We start from the raw sequence: 23010 nt of genomic DNA, 5'->3' as shown, positions 1-23010 counted from the left end.
GGCGTCGACGTCAACGTCGGCTCATACCGGCTGGATATCTGGCCAATTTTACGTGCATGCATGTGTACGTGTGCGTGTACTGCAGAACATGAACATGCTCCAGTATTAGACCTTCGCGTTTTTCGGTGAAAAATATTTGCGCGAATAAAAGCGTCGTAACAGGTTTTTTGCGTTGCATGTCACGGGAAAAATGGGTTTCGGATTGTTGAGCCGAATTATAATTCTTTGCGACAATCTGATCTTTTATATGAATTTTGATTGTTGTAGAGGGATGAAAGTTTCGATTAAAAATTTAACATGTTTTTATTATTATAAAATGAATGATGTCACTCTTTGGGGAAAAAATTTAAATATTTTGTTATTATGAGATTGCATTGAACTATCGATTGCTATTTACGAGTATATCGTATGGTCGAAATATAACACAGTCATGAACGTATAGCTAAAAGTTATTACACAACCGGATAGCCTTCAACACAGACCTGGGTCTCGTCACCCCCACGAAATTATTGCGATCATATCTGGTGTAAAACCCCATTTCAGGCCCACATGGCAATGCTCACCCGTTAATATTTCGTCCCCTTTGTTCCGCCTCCACCGTGAAATGGCTATTAGATCGCGCGATTTTTCAAATTGCCTTGCCGTCGCCGGCGTGTTACTCACCCTTGCTGTATTAATTCAGATTTAAATGGATTCGAAACAGTCTTGCGCGAAATCGAAAATACCACCTCCGTGAAAAAATGACATTATTTACGTCTATCATTACAATGCCGCAATACCTCGTGCTGATTTTCACATTAACATTTTAAGTAAGGGTTGACGGAACACGCACGTTTATAATACACAAGTAATAATAGAATAGGTTCTAAATCTGAATCAATAAATAATTATTGAATCCCAATTATGCCATTGATAATCACAATAAATTCACAGTGAAATTCAACTAAAAAAAGTCAATAAAACGTGAAATCTCTAACCTAGTTAACTTTGCTTTAGTATATAAATTCAATTTACATTTTTAAAAATACTAAGTTTTAATAAATATTTGTTTAAATAGTTCCAAGTAAACATTCATTAAATGTAGACATATAATAATTATTTGATAAAGATCATTTTACTGATATATTTATTTGACAAAGACCATTAATTTGATTTAACTATCATTTTATTTATTGAATAAATACTTATTTACCGTAAGTAAATGTTTAGTTAGTAGTATTCAAAGAAATATGTATTAAGATTTAATAAATTTTTTTAGTGTATATCTCTCTCTCGAAACTATCGTGCACAAATATCGGTATTTTAATTATATAACGCTCAAAACTTTCTTTTTCAATTGAATTTCAGATTTAGAAAGTATAGAAAAATTTAATCAGTCGCTAATCAAATTATAAGTTAATAAGATAATTATTTAAAATACGGACTGCATCTCCCATTTTGATGGGTTTCGACTTTCCACGCGAAGCGACTCTCATCCTCCCTTCAAAAAAGTCCGGGACTGCGAAGCGAAATATTGAGCGTTAAAGTTGACAACTATTGAGGTTAAAAAAATCTGTCAGCTTTGACAGATTTGACATGACAGATTTTCTAACTTCAACAATAGTACAATTATAGAAGTCGTGTTTTCGCGCGAAAAGTCGAAACCCATGTAGAACAGTACAATTATAGACCTCATTTTGCCTCTGTGACAGATTTTTTAATCTCAATAGTCAACATCAACTTTAACGCTTAATATCTCGGTTCGCGGGGTCGTCCCAACGTTTTTTCTTACAGATTCTTTCGTTTTGAGTAAAAACGCCTCGAATGAGCCTAATTTCATCAAAATCGGAGGTGCAGTCCGTATTCTAAATAATTAATGAGACACATATTCGTAATGTCGTAACGCGAGCGAGAGAAAAGATATATTGTCAAGTTTGCACGCTAGTAAAAGACTTTTTCCAAGATTCGAGTCATAACATTTCACATAGTCCCCAGAATCCGCGGCGTATCTAGAATACAGAAGCGGACCTCACGAGTGTATAACACAAAGGACAACAAGACGACGATCCCTCTCGCGTTTCTTCCTTCAAACGTAACCCTAAAGAAGAAGAGCACTTTGTATCTCTCCTACGCGACAGTCAGAAAAGGTTTTCCGGGCAAACGGGAGATGACTCGATTTCATGGGGTCACCGGACTTTTCAACGCCGTCTTCGTCAACGATTTTACGAACCCTCGCCTAGACTGCCTAGAGTCGAAAAAGTCCCGGTATCCGGTTTCGCTTATAAGATTCGGCGAACGGAGCATCGCGACGCGCGGCGTTCTCGTTCCATCAGCGACGCGTGACTGCGTAAACCGTGCGTCGGTGTTAACGATGTCGCGTCAGTGTCGTCGACAGATTCTATGTTTTCACTGTACTTTCGGGTCATAAAGTCACATCCGCACACTCCGGAAGAACTATGTAGTATGTATTTAGATGGCACGATCACCAAGTCCTTCACTGTCTACGTTTAAATTTAGCAATGCGCGGAACTCCGAAAACCGTAGCACTTGTATCAGGCTATTAATAAAATTGCATTATTACCTTTCAGTATTCGCGACATAACTTCCGGATCCCTTGGTGCTGAGATCGAAGATTTAAATTGCCCGAAATTGGATCTCTCATATTTTGACACGCAAATGAAATTCGACCGACGGATCGTGCACGACGTTCGCATTGTTAATGACGAAATCTCGTTTCTCTGACTCTGTCCTAGCTCGAAAAGGGGTCTGTGGTGAAGAAAGGAAAAGGAAATGGTAACTTTAGTCGTGGCAGTAAATAATCCAGTCGGCCTTTATTATGCGGGATTCATGAAAGAGCGCGTATATGACAATGATATTCGGTCGGGGGACGCGAATGACGTTCGGACCATCAAAGCGGCACGAGGCCACCCGTTATATAGCGGAGCGGGGGTCTGGAGGGTGGAAAAAACATGGAAACCGCATATCGTCGAGCACCCCCGCGTCGCGAGGGTATGAGGACTGGTTCCTTCCTTCCGGCGTCGTCGTCTCTTCGTTCATCCCTCGGATTCATTCGTTTCGCGTTTCTAACAGCGTCTTTAATTAAATTGCTTTGGAAAGAGCGATCTCTCTTTCTCCAGGTTTTTTGTCTTTTCATCTTCTCTCTTTCCATCCGCGATTCGAACGACCTTGGCCACTTCGCGGCGCGGAAATTGCGGCGTGGCATTTGGCAAGACGAACTTGATTCTCTCATAAATCACTTGCCCTTCGGCGACGTTGTTTGCTCGTTATCCGCTCTCCGAACTTGGCAAATGCGATTTTCAGAGACAATTATACATTTCTGATACGTTTTAGTTAACTATTCGCAGAATACTTACGTTAAGTAAATTACGTTTTAAAATAAAAGATATTTAACTTTTAATCTTTAAGTAAACTTGTTTTTTTTTAGTGATTCGCGCATTTAGATTAATGATTTTGCCCACGTCGTTATCGGAACGAGATACTCGGCAAGAGGCTGCAGTTGTAACGGATACGGGAAGAATACGGCACTCACCTCGACAGTATCTTGGATACACAGCCATGAGATACCCTGAGTTGTCTCGAAATGTCGCACGGTCGGACGCCGCTGTGCGCGAGCTCGACGATCCTCTGCCTGACTACATCCGGTAGGGGCCTTCCGTTCACAAAGACGCCACCGAGTTGGTTGACTCCGCCATGACCTGGAAAAATAGGGATCGATAATGCATTAGTCGACTAAGACTTAACTCTTTCAACTCGGCAATAAGTCCCAACATGATGACGCTGATATTAAAAGAAATATTCCGTATTGATATAACAAAAACACGCATCAGTATCGTCACACTATCTCGATTTTAAAAGCTGTGTTAGTGTCGTACGGATTTAAAAGGTTAATGTATCAGCCATGAACGATCCTCCGTGAAATCGCAGTGTTAAACGCGATTTGCGTGTGAATCAGGCTTCACGCGTGCTAGATCCACGATCGTTAAGAGAAGCTGGTAGAACGGATCGCAAATCCCAATGTAAATCTTCTCTCGAGCGATCTATCGCTACGGAATTATTCCACTTGACAGATTCCGTGAAAGAATGTCGTACCGTTCGTCGACGAGACTTTCTGTTGAGAGAGCGACTTGTCTCTCACGCTTTAGTAGTTTTAAAAGTAATGATTTATTGCACACATTTACTTGTGTATTTAACATACCTTTTTATTTGACATATGTATAAATCTATGATATCTGATGGTCGTATAGTGACATAATGATGCACGCGACGGTAGATAGAATGCGTCGGAAACATAACGCGAACTTTAATATTTCTGCCAGTTAATCATTTTCGCAGCATCGAGAAATATTCCAGGGTCAATGTTGCGAGAGCATTCATTATTATTAGTTTACACCCCGCTGCCACTTGTGTCTGTTCTATAGCGCCGCGTTCGCAGGCTTCATTTTCGCGCGTTAAAGCTGCCTAATGCGATAAGTTGGAGCCAATATCGTAATGGAGGGTTCTGCGTCGCGACATATGTTTCTCTGTCCGTGCCAGTGCACCGATGATTCGATGATCACCGTTGTTTTCGAAGAACCTTCAGGGTTAAATTAGCTAGTTCTTATAACAGTCTGGCTGAATACTCTTTACTATTTAACATTTGTTCCGATTAATACATTCCTGTTGGAATGAGCAAGTAATAAATCTAGGAATTATATTTTTTATTCATTATAAATACAATAATTTCTAGATTTATTACTAGAAATATTATATTATTTCTAGGAATTATTTTATTTGTATACTCAAGTTTTCCAACTACAATTATGATTTACGATTTCGACATCTCCTCCGTCCGTTATAAAGTTAATTTGAAGGAATGAATTAAACATACGACAACGAGTCATCGCTATTGACATCGCTCGCGCGTTCGTATTTCCATCCGAGGGGTTTCGTAATTACGGTAACACCGCGATCTATGAGGCGTGAACCACGACGTTTTTTTGCCGTTTGACCGTATATCGTATCGCTCACTCGATGATCTCGCCGTCGCACGAAGACAATGAGGTCTCCGCGATCATTACTGGAAACGATACGCGCTTTCCGGTCGCAAATCAATTCGCTCTCGCGTTTATGGTCGCATCCCCGTGGCGCGGCCGGTAGTCAGGGGGATAGTCGGGATCATGGTGGCATTGCCAGGGCGAAAGCACCATGACTACCCTACACGCACACACGCCGTCACGCCTGCTGACCACAGCTATACGAGGGCTCTGAGTCCAGCCTGGACCACCCCCGAATCGACTAGCTACCGCTACTGCTATTGCTAATGCTACGGGTTTTGCTGCCGTCGCTGGAACTGGCTACTGTATTACTGGAGCTTATTGCCACCGTTCCGTGCCTCTGGGATACGTCGAATCGAGAGATGCAGCATCTCGTCCCACGTAATTGCGCTTCTCTATATTGTCTATATCCCGCGTAACTTTTCCTTTATATTCGATATTACATAAAAAATTGCGAGATTTACTAGAAGCTAACGTGATAAACAAAAAATCAAAACAAGCTTTTGATTTTGACTACCCCGCGGAAGATCGATCATATTCGTTACTTTTCGTTTTATCTGCTTCGAAGTGTTTCAGTATAAATCTCTTATTCAATGAAGCGTCACTTAATAGGATGCGCTCACGACCGTCAATCAACGATTCGCACGTAATTTCGTCGAGCTACATCCAAGTTCCATAAAATCGAATTTATGATTTTATCATCGTTTCAATTGACAATCGAAGAGAGAAAGCCAATAGTGTTTCCTAATCAATCATAAGCGATTCGAGCCGCCGATATAAAAACGTCGATGCAAAATAAGATGACCTGGCTGTGCGCCGAGCTGCTGCGGACTACTTCCGGACAAATGCGATCCCCATCGGTCGAGTCGCCATTACATTCTCATTATGGACGTGCCCATGTCTCAATGGCTACTGTCGTGCTAACGATATCCTTGAAATCTCATCGTCTGAATTGAAATGGCCAATCCAATTTCTGTTATTTCTCAGACCTCATCAAAAAAAATTTTCACAACGATTAGAAAAAATATGTTTACGTTCTTAAACGAATAAAATTATTCCTGACACAACGGTGATAACTGTAACTTATCAATTTTACGAAATATGTAGATTAATTCTTTCGGATTCAGATATGTCTATTAAGAGAATCTAAATCTTTATCTTTGTATACGGAAAATTTTGATTACACACATATGAAGAAACTTATACAATCTCCATTTCATTTGTGTGTGCTGCGAATCGAGAACTGCTCCCGGAAAGCTCCAAAGCCAATAAAATGAGCCTTAGTGATACACGATCGGTGGCTCGATGTGTATATTGGAAGCCAAGAACTTTGATATAGATTCCCGTACAGTCACTCGATATTTCTCCAACATCGCGCTGCTTTGTTCCCGTATTACATTACGCCTTGGCGTTATGTATTGCCGGCACGCCTGAATACGACGGACTTTATTACCTGTTGGTTAGAAAAATACGCGCAGAAATGTAATGCATCGATATAGCATGCGTTGCCTTAGAATTTTGCTATTGTAATCAGAACGATTTAATTAAAAATGTCCGATGTCATTGATAATAAAGTTTTCATTACACTTTCTTATTGGCAGACTATGTAACAAATAATGACACAACGTAATCATCATACAAGATAATATATATAATGAACACAAATTTTTATACTCTTGAATTTCTAATGTTATGTGAAAAAGCACACGGTTCGTTAGAGATGATTTTACAACACGTGGCTGGTCAGTGATTGCCATCATTCTTGTTAATATTGCATAGTTATTAATGTTCTATTACATTTACGGATCAGCTGCGCGCTCATGAACACAATGTACGGTGATTTTAATTACTGCAACTTTAAAGTGACGTTCGAACTTGTATAATTAATATGACCGGACTACTGATTGAGTGGAAATGCTTACGTATCAGAACTCGTTATTTTCGCGTAATAATCTGCGTACTCTGCACAAAACTATACTAGATATCATTTCTTTATAAACAAATTATGATCATTTAGTTAATAATATTTTACAAAGAGGAATCAAACAGATTATTATAGAAACTGTCGGATGCACATTTTTTTCTTTATAAATCTTCAAGGGAAGAGAGAGTTTCGAGGTCTTTGCGAATAGCTCCTACGCAGATCGTCGGCTACAATGATTGCGGTTTAGTTTTTCGTCGGTACCGGTACCGCTACGGCTCAGTTAGCGATCGAAGGCCATTGAATTTCTTGTTTTCACACTCTCGTTTACCCACAGATACCGGATTTGCGAGTCTTTTCTGATTCTCTCATCTTGTTTGCTCTATTTAATCGGTCCGTCGGCGAACTCCAAGAGAAATCGTGTGATCCCGAGAGAATCGTTTTCCACGTGAGAAAATCGCGTTTCGCGGTACTTCTTGCATTAGTTATTGACATCCGCTAACAATCGCATCTATATCGAACTTATACACAGCTTCGAATCGCGCGCGCTAGAAGAAATATACAATATAAAGAATAGGCGGTAAACTGAAAGCAATGGAAAAACTTCTCGTATGAAGAAAAAGTCTCTGATCGCAAGGTTAAATCCATTTATATCTAGATACCTATTAAAATCGTGCCACTATCGTTGTGGCTTGCCGCAAATATTTATTAAAGTGAGCTGAGAATTGATAAACAAATAGAAACATGGCGATTTTACATCCGATATTATTAAATATACATATGTCGCAATATTTTTAATAGTCTAGCAAGATAATGATCAAGAAAAATTGAATGAGATATCTAATAATATCGAAGATAACAATATTAAAATTCCCGAGATGACAAATCCAAAAAATAAATAATGACAAACGAGCAGCAATTGGGAATATTATACACAGAAAAGATGTTTTGCTGAAATACTTAAAAATTTAGCTAGATACTGCAGATTTGAAAATAATTTTGTTTTGGACTATCAGGATAATTATGTAGAACGTTCAAATAATTGGTTGCTAGAACGTCAAAATTTTTTGTAGCATTGCTCATCATTGAGATTCGTACGTAATTATTTTGATGGTCCAACCAAATTATTTTCGGATCTGTATGTAGTTCAATTTTTATAGATACTTTCTTTAGCAGAATCATTCTTTCCATGTAGCAATACATTTTAATATTATGATTAATTTAAAATATATCTAGTATTAGATCCGCAGACTCGGATGATTATTCAGTCTCGCGTGCTATTGGCAGAGGAAGAGAAGAAAATGAAAAGAAAAAAAAACATTTATACTAGCGAGGTTTAAAAAATACATGTAGAGTTGAATATCTCTTACAAGTGTAATATTCCATCATGTTCTGATTATATCGGTAGGCACTACTCAGAGTAGTGCTGAGGTCCATCGCGGCACTTCCGGGCCCGACGGCCATCGGGAATCCAGCTGCCTGTTTCTCCCAGAGCGGAGCAGATTTTATATATAATGTATGAAATGCATCCGAAGAACCGGCGGTCCTATTGACCGCCGATGAAGACCTCTCACAGATTTCCAGAAGTGGCTTTCGTCTCTTTTTTACAGGAACGAGGTGGACCGATCTATGGCGACGCGATACAATGACTGTCATCAGGAGCGTCTTTGTGCCGAACGACGGGTGGCTGCGGATACCCGGTCGGCCGTCGCTTCATCTTCGTGAATCAAGCCTCTCGTCGCACTGTGGAAAAATCAAATTTGACCTACAACGCACACGTTCACAAATATCGCAGAGTACCATTCACATCGTCCACGTGAGCGGTCAAACATCCACTGTTCGTTCGAATCTCACGTGCGAGAGTTTCATGTCATTTTATATACCTATACACATAATATTCTCGATTCTTCCTAGTATTGCACACAGTTCTTGTTCGCAATGTGCATTTTCACGTCGCAGTGGAAAGTATGAAATATCAACAACAAACTCGTATATAATATACACTCGAGATATGATATACACATACGACATGCACTGCTCTTATCGTTCGTCACAATCACCAATCCAGCTCACTGCATCCAAGTGATCCAAGTTAACGTTCGAGCGTGTCGCACGACGTAAAGGTGAGAATTTGACATGTCCAATGTCTCAGAAGATAGTCAACATTTATCACTGTATTCGGTCTGTTAAGATAACACGCTAAGATATGGAGTTTCTCAGAAGAACGTCACATGGAACGTGTCACGTCATCCGATACAACATTCATCTCGCGCATCATTGACAGGTGACAGACAGGCACGATAGTAATACCGAATGGTTGTCCGAATCCGATACACGCGCGGGACATCGAGCTTGGCGACGAACGAAGCGCCAAATGCTCTCCGTCCAAGCGCGAAATCCTTCGTGGCTTCGCGGTCTCCGGAAAGAAGGGGGAAGAAGTCTCGGTCACGTCTGTTGTGCGAGCCGTACCGCCGCGGCAAAACCGGGCCGACGACGTCGAGGAGCACGAAGGTGGCTTCTGCCGACGGACACACGTGACTTCGGACAGCTTTTCGACCCCCGCCTCGCGGCGGCGAGCTTTCATCCCCACGCTGCGCCCGACCCCGCCTTTTGCATCCCTCGATCAGCATCCAGCCGGGCCCGATTGGTCGACGCGCCGTAACTGCCTGGTGGGAGAGCACCCTGCGACGAGGGGTTTCTACGGAAACGGCGGCGGCGTCGCGCGGGATAACCTCGTTATTGGCATCGCGGCGACGGCGGCGGGAACGAGTATGGGGACCCTCGGTTGCCTGGTGCGGGGTGGTAGGCAGGAGGACAGGCGGCAGGGCGGTCGCGGCCGCGGCGGAGGACGGTGGATCTCGGGATGGAAGAGAGACGAAGGCGAGCGCGAAATAAACGCTCGCCGGCTGGTCTACCGCCAACAGTCCCGCGCGAAATCACGCGGCGCACACCCCTGTGAACACTGCTTATTCATGAGAGTGTCCCTCTTCTCCGGGAGAGAGAGAGAGAGAGAGAGAGAGAGAGAGAGAGGAGGTCGTACCTCTTGAGCTCCCTCAGATACGATGTCGCGCCCTATCGATTTTATTTATTTAAAAGTTACCCACCATCGCCCTGGTTTTTCTCTACCATACGGCCGCTAGTGCGGCGTGTGACATTTCATTCTGCCAAATGGATCATGCGTTTCGATCGCTGATCGATGAAAGAGAAATTGGAGAAAAGAGAAAGGATAGGAGAACGCGAAACACACAGGGATGAATACAACGCATTCGTCGATTTGTCGTTAACGATTTCGCAACAAATTTTGTAGCAATCTGGGTCTGTGGATTTTGCACGACTTTCATGTATTCTCAGCATTTGCTGTATTGGACGTTCTTCTGATAGTTTCCCTCTTTCGTTTATCCTCGATAGTTTCGATTATCTTCAGTTATAGTTCTTTTTCCATGTAATATCGCTATAATTTATTCACTTTATCGATCCTCCTGTACGCAAAGAGTAATTCAAGGATATCGAATGACTATAAACTTGTTTATCGTCGCAGTTTGGAAAAGGAGGGTTAGAAAAGAACAATGGCGGCTAGACGAAACCATGCAGCCAAATATTTAAAGATTAATGCTGATCGGCTGGTACCCTGCCAATATTACACGAAATTATTTGATTGTCTCTCTTTCAACAGGAATCTATTTCTTGAAATTTCCAACTTTTTATTTCTTCTGTTATTTACATACGCAATTTATTCTTCCACATCTTTCACATCAATCTCTTCGTCAACAATTTGTCATCACCAACGATTCACTAAAACATTAAGATAATGGAAACTGTCATATTTCGGTTGTTAGTTAAAAAGATTTCTTGAACACGACGTTTTGTATACAACTGTAGGTATACGATCCTATTTATATTATGGCGTTACAATAACTTAGCACTGAAAGGGTTAACATTCTCGGAGCGTATCGCGCGACGTCCCGCGGCATGCATCGCCGCGATTAATTACGAGACTGATTACGTGGAGACAAATACCGTGGATACCTCTCACGGACCCCCGGAGGGATGGCAAAGGTGGCCGAGGGAGAAAAGGGCTTTGCAATCTACCCGTTACAAGCGATAGGTGGGGAAGTCAAAGTATGGAAGGTGGGGCGCGATGTATACCACTGGTTTATGAACTGCGGCGTACTCGCTCTCCTGTGCAACGCGTTCCTTGGGAACTTATTCTCGGACATGATACGTATCGTGAAATATAGATACTTATTCGCCGGAAGTGAGTTACAGTTTATGACGCTTAAAAGTTCGAATGGTACAAACCATTCGACATTTATCGCTCGTAAATAGAGCAGCTCATCTCTGTATTATTAAATTTATCAATTCGCATACATTTCGTTCATATATAACATATGTCAAATTTAATCAAATTGTGAAGTATTATGCCCATATGTGATGCACAAAGCGTGAAAAAAAAAAAGAGAAAAAGGAATGTTGGTATGTAAAAGTTAAAAAAAAATTATTTTACGTCAAACCAGAACAGACAACCAGATTATATAGTGGCATGCTAAATATTATGCTGAGAAGGAAGAAACTGGGTTCCATTCCGAACCGCACGGATCGGACAAGATCGCCCGGAAGGTGCGGTCAGGCATCGTCGTCGTCGTCGGTGGGACCGTCGCTGGGTCGCGAATCTCACAAGGGTCCGGTTTACATTTGAGTGCGTTCTTTCGCGAAGTTCTTTCTCTCTTTCTTTCTTTCGAGCCCCCTGAGTCGCCTCCCCCGCCCTGCGCGCGCTGACACTAGATACCCGGCATCGCAAAACTTTACGTGTGTGTCTTGTCAAACGGTGTCGTTGCGCAACCGGTGTATGCGACACCGACATTCGCACTCGGGCGAAACGAAACTTCCTAGCAGCACGGTCGATTCGGTCCTCGATTCGTGAGAATATCGACGAACTCGCGCGGGAAGTTGGAAGCGTACAAAGTTACTCGGCTTTCCGAGACATACGTGAGAAGCTTTTTATTTTTCTCTCTTAGAGCAACCTTGCTTAGCAACTTTGAGAATTTTTAATTTCCAAACAGGAATTCACTTATTCACAGAGTTGGCGATCTGTGTGTAAAGTGATGGAATACTCCACACACGTAAATTTGGCATGCGTTGAATTTTCACATATGCCAAGCTGCATAAATTTTTAACGACTAATTTATTGGATTTTTTATTGACGGTATCTTAATAAACAAAGCTGCGCACTCTGATGATTGGCTTTTGACGATATCTTTCTTTCTCTGTGACTAATCAAATATGGCAAAAGATCGAAGCTGGATCTTAGACGTTTTTAAATAATTTCTATGTGAATTTATATACTAAATATGTAATTATTTGAACTGCGCGCCGAAATGATATTTAAAACTTATAAGCGCAATCAAACTATTATAGTAATATCACAAATTAAATTGATAAGCAATTTAATAATTTAATACTCAATCTGGCATCATTTTAGAAAGATGTTAATGTACTGAAAAAACTGTAAACAAATTTATTGCGAAAAAAATATTACCTCAGCCTGGAGTCGGATCTCTTGTATTTCGTACAAGCGTTCTAAGCCTTCAGATTACTGAAGCCTTAATAATATTCTTCGCAATAATCGATATGTAGGAACAATAACGCATTTTTTAGGCAGCGTGGATAGACAGTTTTAATAAATCGTTTATTAAATTTATTATTATTTAAATTTAATTTTAACCAGAATTCTCCCCGTCAGTTGACCAGTTCACGCATGTGAAAAATTTACTTCACCGGCGCGTATCGTCGGATAATACGCGTTTTCTCATAGAGGCAAGATGATAAACTAGTTTTTCACAGGGAAAGTTCTTCGAGAGATCCCGATGCTTATTTTCACCCTCGCAAAAATTCTTGCTTCACCTGACGCGTGATCCTCACGAGCACGGACCCTCCATTCGTCATTACTACATCGGTGAACCTAATCTCTCGAGGATCTCGTGCGAGATTACGCTTTGGCATATCATTTGCCTGAACGAACGAGCGGCTCCGACCGCGTTGACGGGTAATATGTCCTCTACATGATTGCACCGGTGTTCGACGCTGAGACGACGCATTTGTAGGCGAATAGGGACGCACTATGGACCCGGAGGCCCTGCGGTGTAGGCGGCGGAGGGTAGGAAACATCGTTGCGGTGCACGCGGGGGCAGATGCAGATGAGGTCGCCGTACGGGGTGCATCGATCATTGGGGTAATGCGGCTGCATCGTGCTCTTGGGCTGTCCCTAATCAGTGCCTAGACGAGCCACTATCCTTCCTAATCTATATGGCCGACCACTGCATTAATCTCCTTTATCATAGCATAAGAACGAAGAGTTTGCAAAATTAACGGGACATCTGTGAAATTAACGATATTGTTAGCGTATACGTCATATGATAATGAATGGATTCTTGTCACTCGTTACGATTCAGAAATTACAGTGATCTGCGAACGAATTTCTTTAGGACGAGAACTTTATCTTATCCTGATCGAAAGGATTAAAAGTGCAAGGATCATGTTATTGAAAAAAAAAAAAAAAAAAACAGCAGAAGACTTTAACTCGAGTAACATCCGAAGGACACTTTCATTGTTGCGCAGAATCTTGTAACGGTTACACAAAGAATTTACCTCCGACAAAGTTCCTCCGACGGTGGTATTACCGGGTGGAAAGAAAGGTGGGCGGCGATAACTCACGAGATTTGATGTAAATAGCGCACTTACTTATTCGCCAGTGTCGCACGGCAGAAGTTAAAAATACGGAGGGTAAGGTGAGGGGTTGCTCGTGCGGGAAGGGAAAGAGAAGGCGACTTTTTTGCGTAATGAAAGCAATCAATTCAAGTCCCTGCCGCCTCCGCCATCCTGCCGAGAGTGGTAGTCGCACTCTCTCGATCCTTCCATCTCGCCCGTTCTCCCTTACGTCGCGTCGCTTGGTCCTGTTAAGGACGCAGGAAAGGAGGTAGCGGTGGGTCGCGATGGTGGTGGTAGTGGCGGCTCACCCTCGTTTCACCGCACCGTGCCCACCCTCTTTCTTGCCACCCCAACGGTGGCCGCGACCACTTTTGTAGTCATCATAAAATGCCCTGCTTTCAAGTTCCGACGATTGCTACTCTTTTTTTGGTCCTCCCATTCCGAGGGTAGGGCGGCGGTAGAAAATAACGAAGTGGGGATCATGCGAGGCGAAGGGAAAAGAGCGGCGGGTGGAGAGAATGAGAGGGGGGGCGGCTGAGGTGGCGGTTAATCCTGAGCATTCCTGCCGGGGGACGCGGGTATGGAAGGACGATCTCTTTAAAAGAGCACTAAAGTATCGTTAATCTTAAGAAGAGGAGCTCTTACTTTCGCCCGGACAGACCGGTTAGACGCGTCCGCTTGATACAGAAAGAAATTGCGACGCCCTGAAATAAATCCTCGTCGTTCTGCGGGACTTTGCTGGCGCGAAACAGTGCGATGCTATTTTATTACCTTTAAATCGCAGATTTTTCGATACTCCGATAATATGTTTAATTTAATTAATCATGCCGAAACCAATTTTACAGCATATTGTGAAATTTAATAGGAATCGATAATTAATTGTAGCGTAACCGAATAATTAATATTAAATGTAAAAGGTTTTTGTGAATGATTTTAACATAAACGTGTGTTACGTTTATCTTCCTGAAATACATGATAATGTTACGAGAATGGGATTCCTCGACTACGGACAAAGAAGCAACCTTCCCGCGGGAAATGCTAAATGTCAAACACACAACCCTCTGACATTCCCGCGGGAGCTAAAGGCCATAGCATCATAATATGATTACGTTCTGTTCGTTATCCCCTTGTTTAGAGACACGATTATTACTGTGCGTCGAGCATCGTCGACAGATTTATGACAATGTGTAATATATATAATATCAAATTACTCGATTGCAAAAATGATTGATCATCTTCCGTTCACGTGCTATAATTTCCTTTGCCTTTTTTCTCATGAATGATATAATAAATACTTTATCAAATTTTTACATTTTTTGCTAAACTGAAATAATTTTATATTCATTTTTTACACAACTTTGATAAACAAAAATTGATAAATAAAATATCTAATACTCCCTAAATTTCTTGGAGTGAAATCTTGGAATGAAAATTATCACTCTTTTTCAAAAAGTTAAATATTTTTATTCTTCTTAAAAAATGACTGTATTTCATTCTTTTAGAGTGAGATTTCACTCCAAAAAATTTAGAGAGTGCCAAAGTTGAACTATTATAACATACTAAGAGAGAAAAACAAATCGTATAAGTAGGACAGAAATATGTCACAAGTTTGCTCTTAATAAATGATTGTACAATATGCATTTAAAAGCACGCAGAGAAATGGCACAGTGAGAGAGAGAGAAAGAGAGAAAGAAAAGTTTGGTTTTCTCGCGAACGAGCTGTATTTCTAGAAATTCTCCGTACTAAACATGAGTAGCATTGCGATGACGGCTGGAAGAAGGGTTGTATCGCGGGCATAATGGGGACGCACTCGAGTAGTTGGTCGTCGTCTTGCGGTGGATGGAAAGCCTGGAGGATTCGCCCCCGTAGTGTAGCGAGGCGCGAGGGGTGATGGACGAGCGAACGTAGCGAGTATGGGGCACGTGCTGTCGCGTGCCGCGGTGGACGTCCGTGATCTATGCGCCGTCACTGTGCCTCACATATATGGAAATTATTACCACGCAATCCGGATACGCTGCTTTTCGACGCTGCGCTATATGCGCATCGCGGACCTATCGCGATTTAGCGGAATGTTTTCAAAGCTATCGATCGGCGACGATGCGAGAGAGGACCTCCGTATACGTTTGGATTTCGATGCGCTGCGCGACAAAAATTCTTTTGCTCGTTAATCATCGAGGAGACATATTGCATCGCGTTGCATAGCGATATTTTATTCGTCGCAGGACGCTTTTATAAAAATAATTCTATAACGCTGAGTGATATATGATTTTATTTGTAAGTATTTCAAGATATTTCAGGAACAAGATCGATCTTGAAAAATATACATTTTATTCTACAAATAATGCCTCTAATATTATTCTCGTTGAATATCTGAAATCGTTATTAATCTTCGTACAAATATGCGACGATTGAAAGGCAGCAGCAACAGCGCACTTCAACCCTCCCTCGAAAATACGTGGCGATCTTCCTCGGCGTCTGAAGGTGGTGATGCGGTCGTGAATAAGGGCGGGCGGTGTGCCTCCAGGGGGTTTAACCCGGGGGTTGGTGCATATTTCACGGTCTGTGGTCCCATCTCGCGGAGACAATCTGAACCAGCGCGGATACATCATCGCGTGACGCCACGTAATAACTTTCTGCACCACAACGAGCTCCTTTCAAAACCCTCTTATTTATTCATCTCACCTCGTCCGTTGCTTCTCTCGTTCTTTCGCCCTCTTTGTCTGACTACCCGGTACTTCACCCTCCGCACGACCCTCACTGTTACCCTTTGCAATTTGGTAGCGTTCACTTTTCTAAGCCGAAAAGATCTCTCCTTTGTAGAAACGCCGATATTCATTTTTTTCTCTTAAGAGAAAAGCTTTGAATAATGTTAAGTGACAGATGAAAAGTGGATCGATACCAAGATCAGAAATTGGACCATTTAAGGAGGTTGTAAGGGCATAAAACACATATATTAATATTTACGCTTTAAACAAACTACATACATGTAAAAGTTGTGTTCATAACGTTCTGTTTTTATTGAGCAACATATTTTTATAGATTATTTATTTTATTTGATATTAGTTTGGCTATAAACAAAAATTTTAAAAATAATAACAAAAATCTAAATTTTTTTTATACAAATATTTTAAATACTAAAAATGACGTATGCAAAGTTTCATTGAGATTCACCAATTAGTTTACAACAAATAAACATTTTGTTTATTTACTGAACAATTAATGTCTGCATCTCAATGTAACTTTACATAAATATTTTTGAATTCATGAAGTTATATTAAAAAATCGAGATTTTCATATATAATATTTCTATTAGAGTTTAAAACAAATTTAAAAAATATTACTTTTTATTGAAATATCTTTTGATCCAGATGGTTAACTATCTATATTTTTTTGTATTACTTTTAAATGCAATTTAGAATAATCTGTAATTTTTTCAAGTAATTCTTATAACATATTGCATTTGCCTTACAACCTTCTTAAATGAATATATCACAACTAAGTGAAAGAAGCCCCTATAACGATTAAAGTTTTAGGTGTTGAAAAAATACATCAAAATATGTGTATTTTAAATAAATGAAATAATATTTTTCGCAATATAAGTTTACACATTTTAAGAAGTTAGTAGCGTAAAATTTAATTAATTTGGGGGATTATTAAATTATTTCAGTTTGATTGTGTTGCAAGTCAAGAAGTAATAAAATCAGATAATAAGTAAGCGCACAGTCATATATCTGAAATAAATTTATTTAAAATACATATAGATATATTATTCTAACATCTAATTTTAACTGCTATAAGCGCTTCTCTTAATTATGAAAATTAGATCGTTTCAATTCTTCAAAATTCAATTATGCGATAAAAGATACTAGATGATTTTGGTAAATTACTGCTTCGTTGTCGAAGAAAGTTATCATTTCTAGCTTTCGTGCTACATGTGACATACAAACGTACACTTTGAACAAGTTGCTCCAGAAAGAAAGTACAATATTAATCGAGCACGACATATTGCTCACCGTCTCACATTCCCCGAATAGCCTCTAATTTATATGCGAATTCTCGCAGCGCTCTTCTGTGCGGCATCCTCGCTCTGATTTTAGCGCCAGATGTTGCTCGCGACGTGTGTAACTGCATCGATGAAGGATCGGTGCCGAAAGCACATGGAGGAAGAAATCTTTTTTGACAAAATCTTTTTTGAACACAACAAGAGTAATATTGCTACGCACTTTAAATGGCCGATGCGTAACCTAAGTATATCTACATTTATCTATGCTATTTTTTTTTACTTACAGCTCATCGCAATGAATATTGAACTACTGTATAGTTCTTGTGATCATGACTTAGATAAACGATAGCGGTATCTCGAGTATTTAGACAAGAATAAAAAAAAAACAGAACGGAGGATGTCGAATCTTGCTCGTCGGAGGCGACGCGGTCTTGACAGTAAAGATAATAATAATCTTACGAGAGGCCGAAGAGGCTGGGCGAGATGAAGGAGGCGCGCGCGAGAGCGTGTACACGCGTCACACACGCACTTGGCTCCTCTCGCGCGCGGCAGAAAGGCAGAAAGGCTATTTGTCGGATGACAAACGAGCGGCGGGCTACGTGGGTGGCTTCGGCAGTCGCGGGAAATGGTGAGCAGCGCGCCGTGTCGCCGCGCGCGCTTTCGCACTCCTCGTGCCTCGGGCCCCGAGAGCGAAACGAGCGAAACTGACGAACGACACGTGTACGACCGTCAGTACGGTGTACCGTCGATTTTCTCTTGATCCGCATAGCGTGCGGAAAGAGGAACCATCGTTACGATTTCCTCTCCGAGCGCGGGCCAAGCGTGAACCGCTGCAAATTCGGGCTCGTTCCTACATCGGCGACCGGCGCGATAGATCGGGACGAGTATCGTAACTCAGAGAGAACCCGATTACAGAGCGGATACATTTCGGTGGCCGGCACAGTAACGCTCGCACACGCACACGCACGCAGCGTGTACGTACGTGGAGAGCGATGCGCGTGTGTATGTGCGGCCGGGAGGCACATAATGTCTAATGGGGGTGATTGTGCTCGCGCTCCGTGACGGATCAATCTGCCACCCCCTTCAACCTCCTCCGCACCTCCTCCTACTCTTCCTCTACTACCCTCCCCAAGCTGAAGAGAGAGAGAGCCGTCAGCTCTTGGTCCCACCAAGCCGAAACCCAAGCATAAACTCGCGTGGATAACACAGCTATTCGTCATACTATATCGTGGAAGGGGTGGAATTAGAAACGTTGGAAACATTATTAATCGGCGACCGGCCGTATCCAGTTTAGAGCGCCCTATATATTTGCATCTCGTGGACTGCACAATTAATTTAAAAAATATATTAAGATATTTTCTAAATTTCTTTGGAGTGGAATCTCACTCTAAAGAGTGAAAATTGAGCCAGTCTTGAAAAAGAGTCTTCAGAGGATAGGATTTACTCTAAAAGTTTTAGAAAGTACGCGTTTGTTGAATACTAAAGTAATATTTATAACTACTGTAGAAAAAAGGGAAGAACAATGTTAATTTTTGCAACAGAAAGAGCTAAAAAATTTCAAATCGCGTTGATCCCATTCCGGAAGTATACAACGAGATTCTTCTAGACATCTTATCAGCCGTCCAGGGGAAATATATACCGGCATCCTGATATACGCGTGCAGAGACATTTGCGGCCGTGTTCGTGCGGCATAACCTGTTTCCGTGACTTCCAGCTCTCACTCTGGAAGCAAGTATGTGCTATGAGATAACGAGACGATCTCTCATATTGCGCCGCCCACGTACGTGCTGTTGACATAAACACGGCACTCACGTGTATCCCGATCGGTCTAAAAATCTGCGTGATGCTCGGATTGGCAAACGCAACGGAAGAAGAGAGGGGCAAAAGAGCGAGGTCTCTTAAGGGGAGACATTATTAACTCGTCCCCTCTCTCGCTCTTTCCTAGGGCAGGTAACTCATCCCGCAATGGCGGTGTGGCCTGGAAGAGAACACCCCCGTCAATCTGTCAATGGGCGCAGCTTGTTTTAATTGGCGTTATTAATGGCGCCGATATCCGGCGCGACAACTCGATTCATCCATATTCCCAATCCATTTTGCCTCCATTTTTCTCGTTGCATCTCGAGACATCAACCGTGCATTATTAAACGGTATCGCTCTGTTATTAATTATCGCACCGGATCATCCCGGATCCGCGCTCAATGCTCTAGGAACGGCATCTGCAAACCGTTCTTACCCACCGAGCTCGACCGGGCCTCGACCAAAGGTACGAACGAGTTTCGAGTTTTAACCCGCGATAAGTCGCAGATGGCAGCAGGCGGTTGTTGCTAGCGCGTTTATGATTCTTGCGATCCAAGTGGATCATATTATGTTGAAGTAGAAAAGTCGCAATTTCTCAAATAAGAAGTATTTGAAAATTATAGTAAACTGCTGCTCTTGCAATGAGATATAATGAGTCCATTTCTAGGTGAATTTTCTGCACATTTTACACTGGCGAATTCACGACCATGAGTTCTCTCTTGGAGTCTCTTTTTTAAATATTTATAACAAGTGTTACATATATTTTTAATATTTCTGAAATATTAATCAGAATTTTGATATTTCAAGAATATTGTTTAATTCAAGAAACTCGTAGATATAAAAAATAGATTTTATTATATTATTCTTTTTTTATTTATTATATATTTAAATAATACTTTTGCAATAATTTAAATAATAATTGAATATTCTACCTTTCAATATTTGACCTTAAAAAAATTTCACTTGTGGCGCTCCAATGGCCCCCTCTCTTGACAAATTTTTGAATCCGTCAATATTTTTTTACGACCTTTTTCCTTGTTTTTATTGGCATGGTTTTCAAAGGAGATTTGCCATGCGCGAGCATCAACATAATCGATTATTAAATACTTAATAGGCAGTTAATTTCACTTCCTGCTTAATTATTTAAAAAATTAATTTCTAAGAAATCTTGCATAATAGAAGCGGTTACTATTCTATTAGCCTTTTCGGCATCATGAAAGGACAAATTATCTGAAACGTATTTGGATGTGCCGATTGTGATTCTATTAATGCTTTAATCGAATCGGAAGTTCGCAGAATCTTTCATGCGTCGTTAAATATGTAGGTTCTACATCTCTTGAATAGTTTCTTTTATATGTATATAAATTAATGTGTTTTCCATTAAATCCTCAGATCGTCATAACGGTACATACGCATTGCCAGAAGTGTATCAAAAAGAAAAACGCGAAAATTCAGCGTGAACTTTCTTAGTTTCTTCCGGAATCGAAAAACGTCAGGGATTGACATTTAGACAGCATCGTTAGCAAGTGCGATCAAATAGGCATTAGAGTGGAAAGCGAAGTGATCTGATTAGGTCTGTAATACGCGCCGCGGTTGTGGAACTTAATGCTTTTCTCATTTTAGCAAAAACCGGCTGCGCGAAGTTGGTTGATCGACACACGAAGAATCTGTTATCGCTACTCGGAATCTTAATGGATGCTGTTATCTCGTCGTATCAGCGGTGACCGGTGAAATTGGAGCGAAATCGCCACTTTACGATTTCCATATGTGAGTTATAATCGCTCGTAAAGAAATAAAAACATTTCTAGTAGTGCGATAAAAACCACTCTTCTACGTGAATTTTATGCTTTAACGGATCGATACGCGTGCACGCGCCGCGGCCGATTTCTTCGATTTTAATTACCGAAGGTCCTGTGTAAATTTAATGAACCGAATAAAGCTGCTTTTGCAATCGATAGATGGAAATCGATACGGCTAGGAGTATCGAACGCTAATGAGCACGAAATCCTGTGTTTTCTCCCAATCCACGTAAACGTGCAAGGACGAAGACTCGGAAACGCCGCGAGAAAAACGCGAATCCAATACTCCCGGTTGTGATCGCAAGGACATCGCCGGTGTAAAGCCGCAGAAAATTGAGCAATTGTTCTCTTTTTTTCTTCCTTTTTTTATTTTTCCGTAAATTACAATACCGTCCGTTTGACTACAATTGCCATGCGCACAAGAAGGCTCTCGCGTACAATCGTGCGATTATGTACATACCATAATCGTGCATGCGTCGCTAAATTATTTCTCATAACACTCGCGAATTTTTTTGTGCCAAAACTTGTAATCGCAATAGAGTCTCTTATAAAATTTAAACAAGCAAACAGGACTTTGCGGTCGCATTTATTTCACGTGCCGACACGCAGCGTTATAATAGGCACGTGACAGATCGACATAGTTATTTTTTTTTTTTTTCGGGCAATTCAGAGTGACCATCTAGCATATACACGTACATACAACCGAAACGTTTATATGCCAGCTACCGCCTCGCTAAGAGTTACCGGGAATCTTGCGGTCGCCTCGGTAATCGTTCGCCGTTTATTCCGACTTGTGTATTATAATTGCGCGCGCGGCGCATAAAATCCTTCTTACGCTCGTCAGCTCGCGTCGAACTAGCCAAGATCCTCGTGTTTCATATTTTTTGTTATGATTTATGAAATCGTCTTCTGCGTTGTCAAGTCGTATCTCGTGACGCAGACTTCGCGGTAATGACCGCGGTAATAAGTGACAGGGAATACATTTTAGTACCGTAAATCTTGAATATTCTTATCTTCTTATGTGTGTCTTTCACGACTGTAATATTATTACAAGTAAAATTATTTATTGCCACAACTTGATTATCTATTGATATACGTACTCTTTAAATTCTTTAGAGTGGAATCTCACTCTAAAGAGTATGAATTGAACCAATCTTGAAAAAGAGTGTCTTAATTTTGAATTTTCAAGAGTGAGATTTTACTCTTCAGAGTGACAATTTCACTCTAAAAATTTTAGAGAGAATATATATCATTCCCATTAAAATTCGACTGATTTAAACCGGAATTGTGTACGTTTTCATCTCTTCTTTTTTTAATTCCTGGTACGCGATTCAATTCTTGGTTTACGTAATAAATTTCGTACAGATCATCCAGAAGACAAACAGCGCGGCCGCGTTATATATGGCGTACATTATAATTGCGCCAGTAAAGCATGCTTTTTTCACTGAGCGTTCGTCGAATCGAACGAGTACTCTCATCCTACGTCGGTTTTTATTTAGCGAAAATTCTCGATACTTCGAATTCGCCGGGCAGACTCGGTGAACGGTAAGCCGAGCCGGGTTCGGACTGTCCGGAGAGCTCTGCGGTCGTGTCCGGCCAATAATCGACGCCGCACCCCGCGTTCGTCTCGGGCGCGTATATTATAAATGCGCGGCGCGGCTACCAAGCAGGTATCCGAGTGCGCTTCGTGGCGAGCGGGTAGTTAAGAAGCGGCTGCAGGTTGGACGCGACGTGTTACGGCTTTAACCGCAA

At 41.3% G+C, this 23010-nt stretch overlaps 1 protein-coding gene across 7 annotated transcripts in view; it reads right to left on the bottom strand.

The window, feature by feature from the left end:
• The window catches only part of sv (paired box protein shaven), a 110389-nt gene that overhangs the window by 27033 nt on the left and 60346 nt on the right, over positions 1–23010 (bottom strand). For all 7 annotated transcript variants that reach the window (XM_018510477.1, XM_018510478.1, XM_018510479.1 and 4 more), the window contains exon 3: positions 3530–3695. In XM_018510477.1, the coding sequence (XP_018365979.1) occupies positions 3530–3695 (166 nt within the window). The remainder of the gene's footprint in view (positions 1–3529; positions 3696–23010) is intronic.

This window comes from Trachymyrmex cornetzi, unplaced genomic scaffold (assembly GCF_001594075.2).
Source record: "Trachymyrmex cornetzi isolate Tcor2-1 unplaced genomic scaffold, Tcor1.1 scaffold335, whole genome shotgun sequence".
Lineage (NCBI taxonomy): Eukaryota > Metazoa > Arthropoda > Insecta > Hymenoptera > Formicidae > Trachymyrmex > Trachymyrmex cornetzi.
Note: the sequence above shows the minus strand (reverse complement) of the source record. Positions and strands in the feature narration are given on the sequence as shown.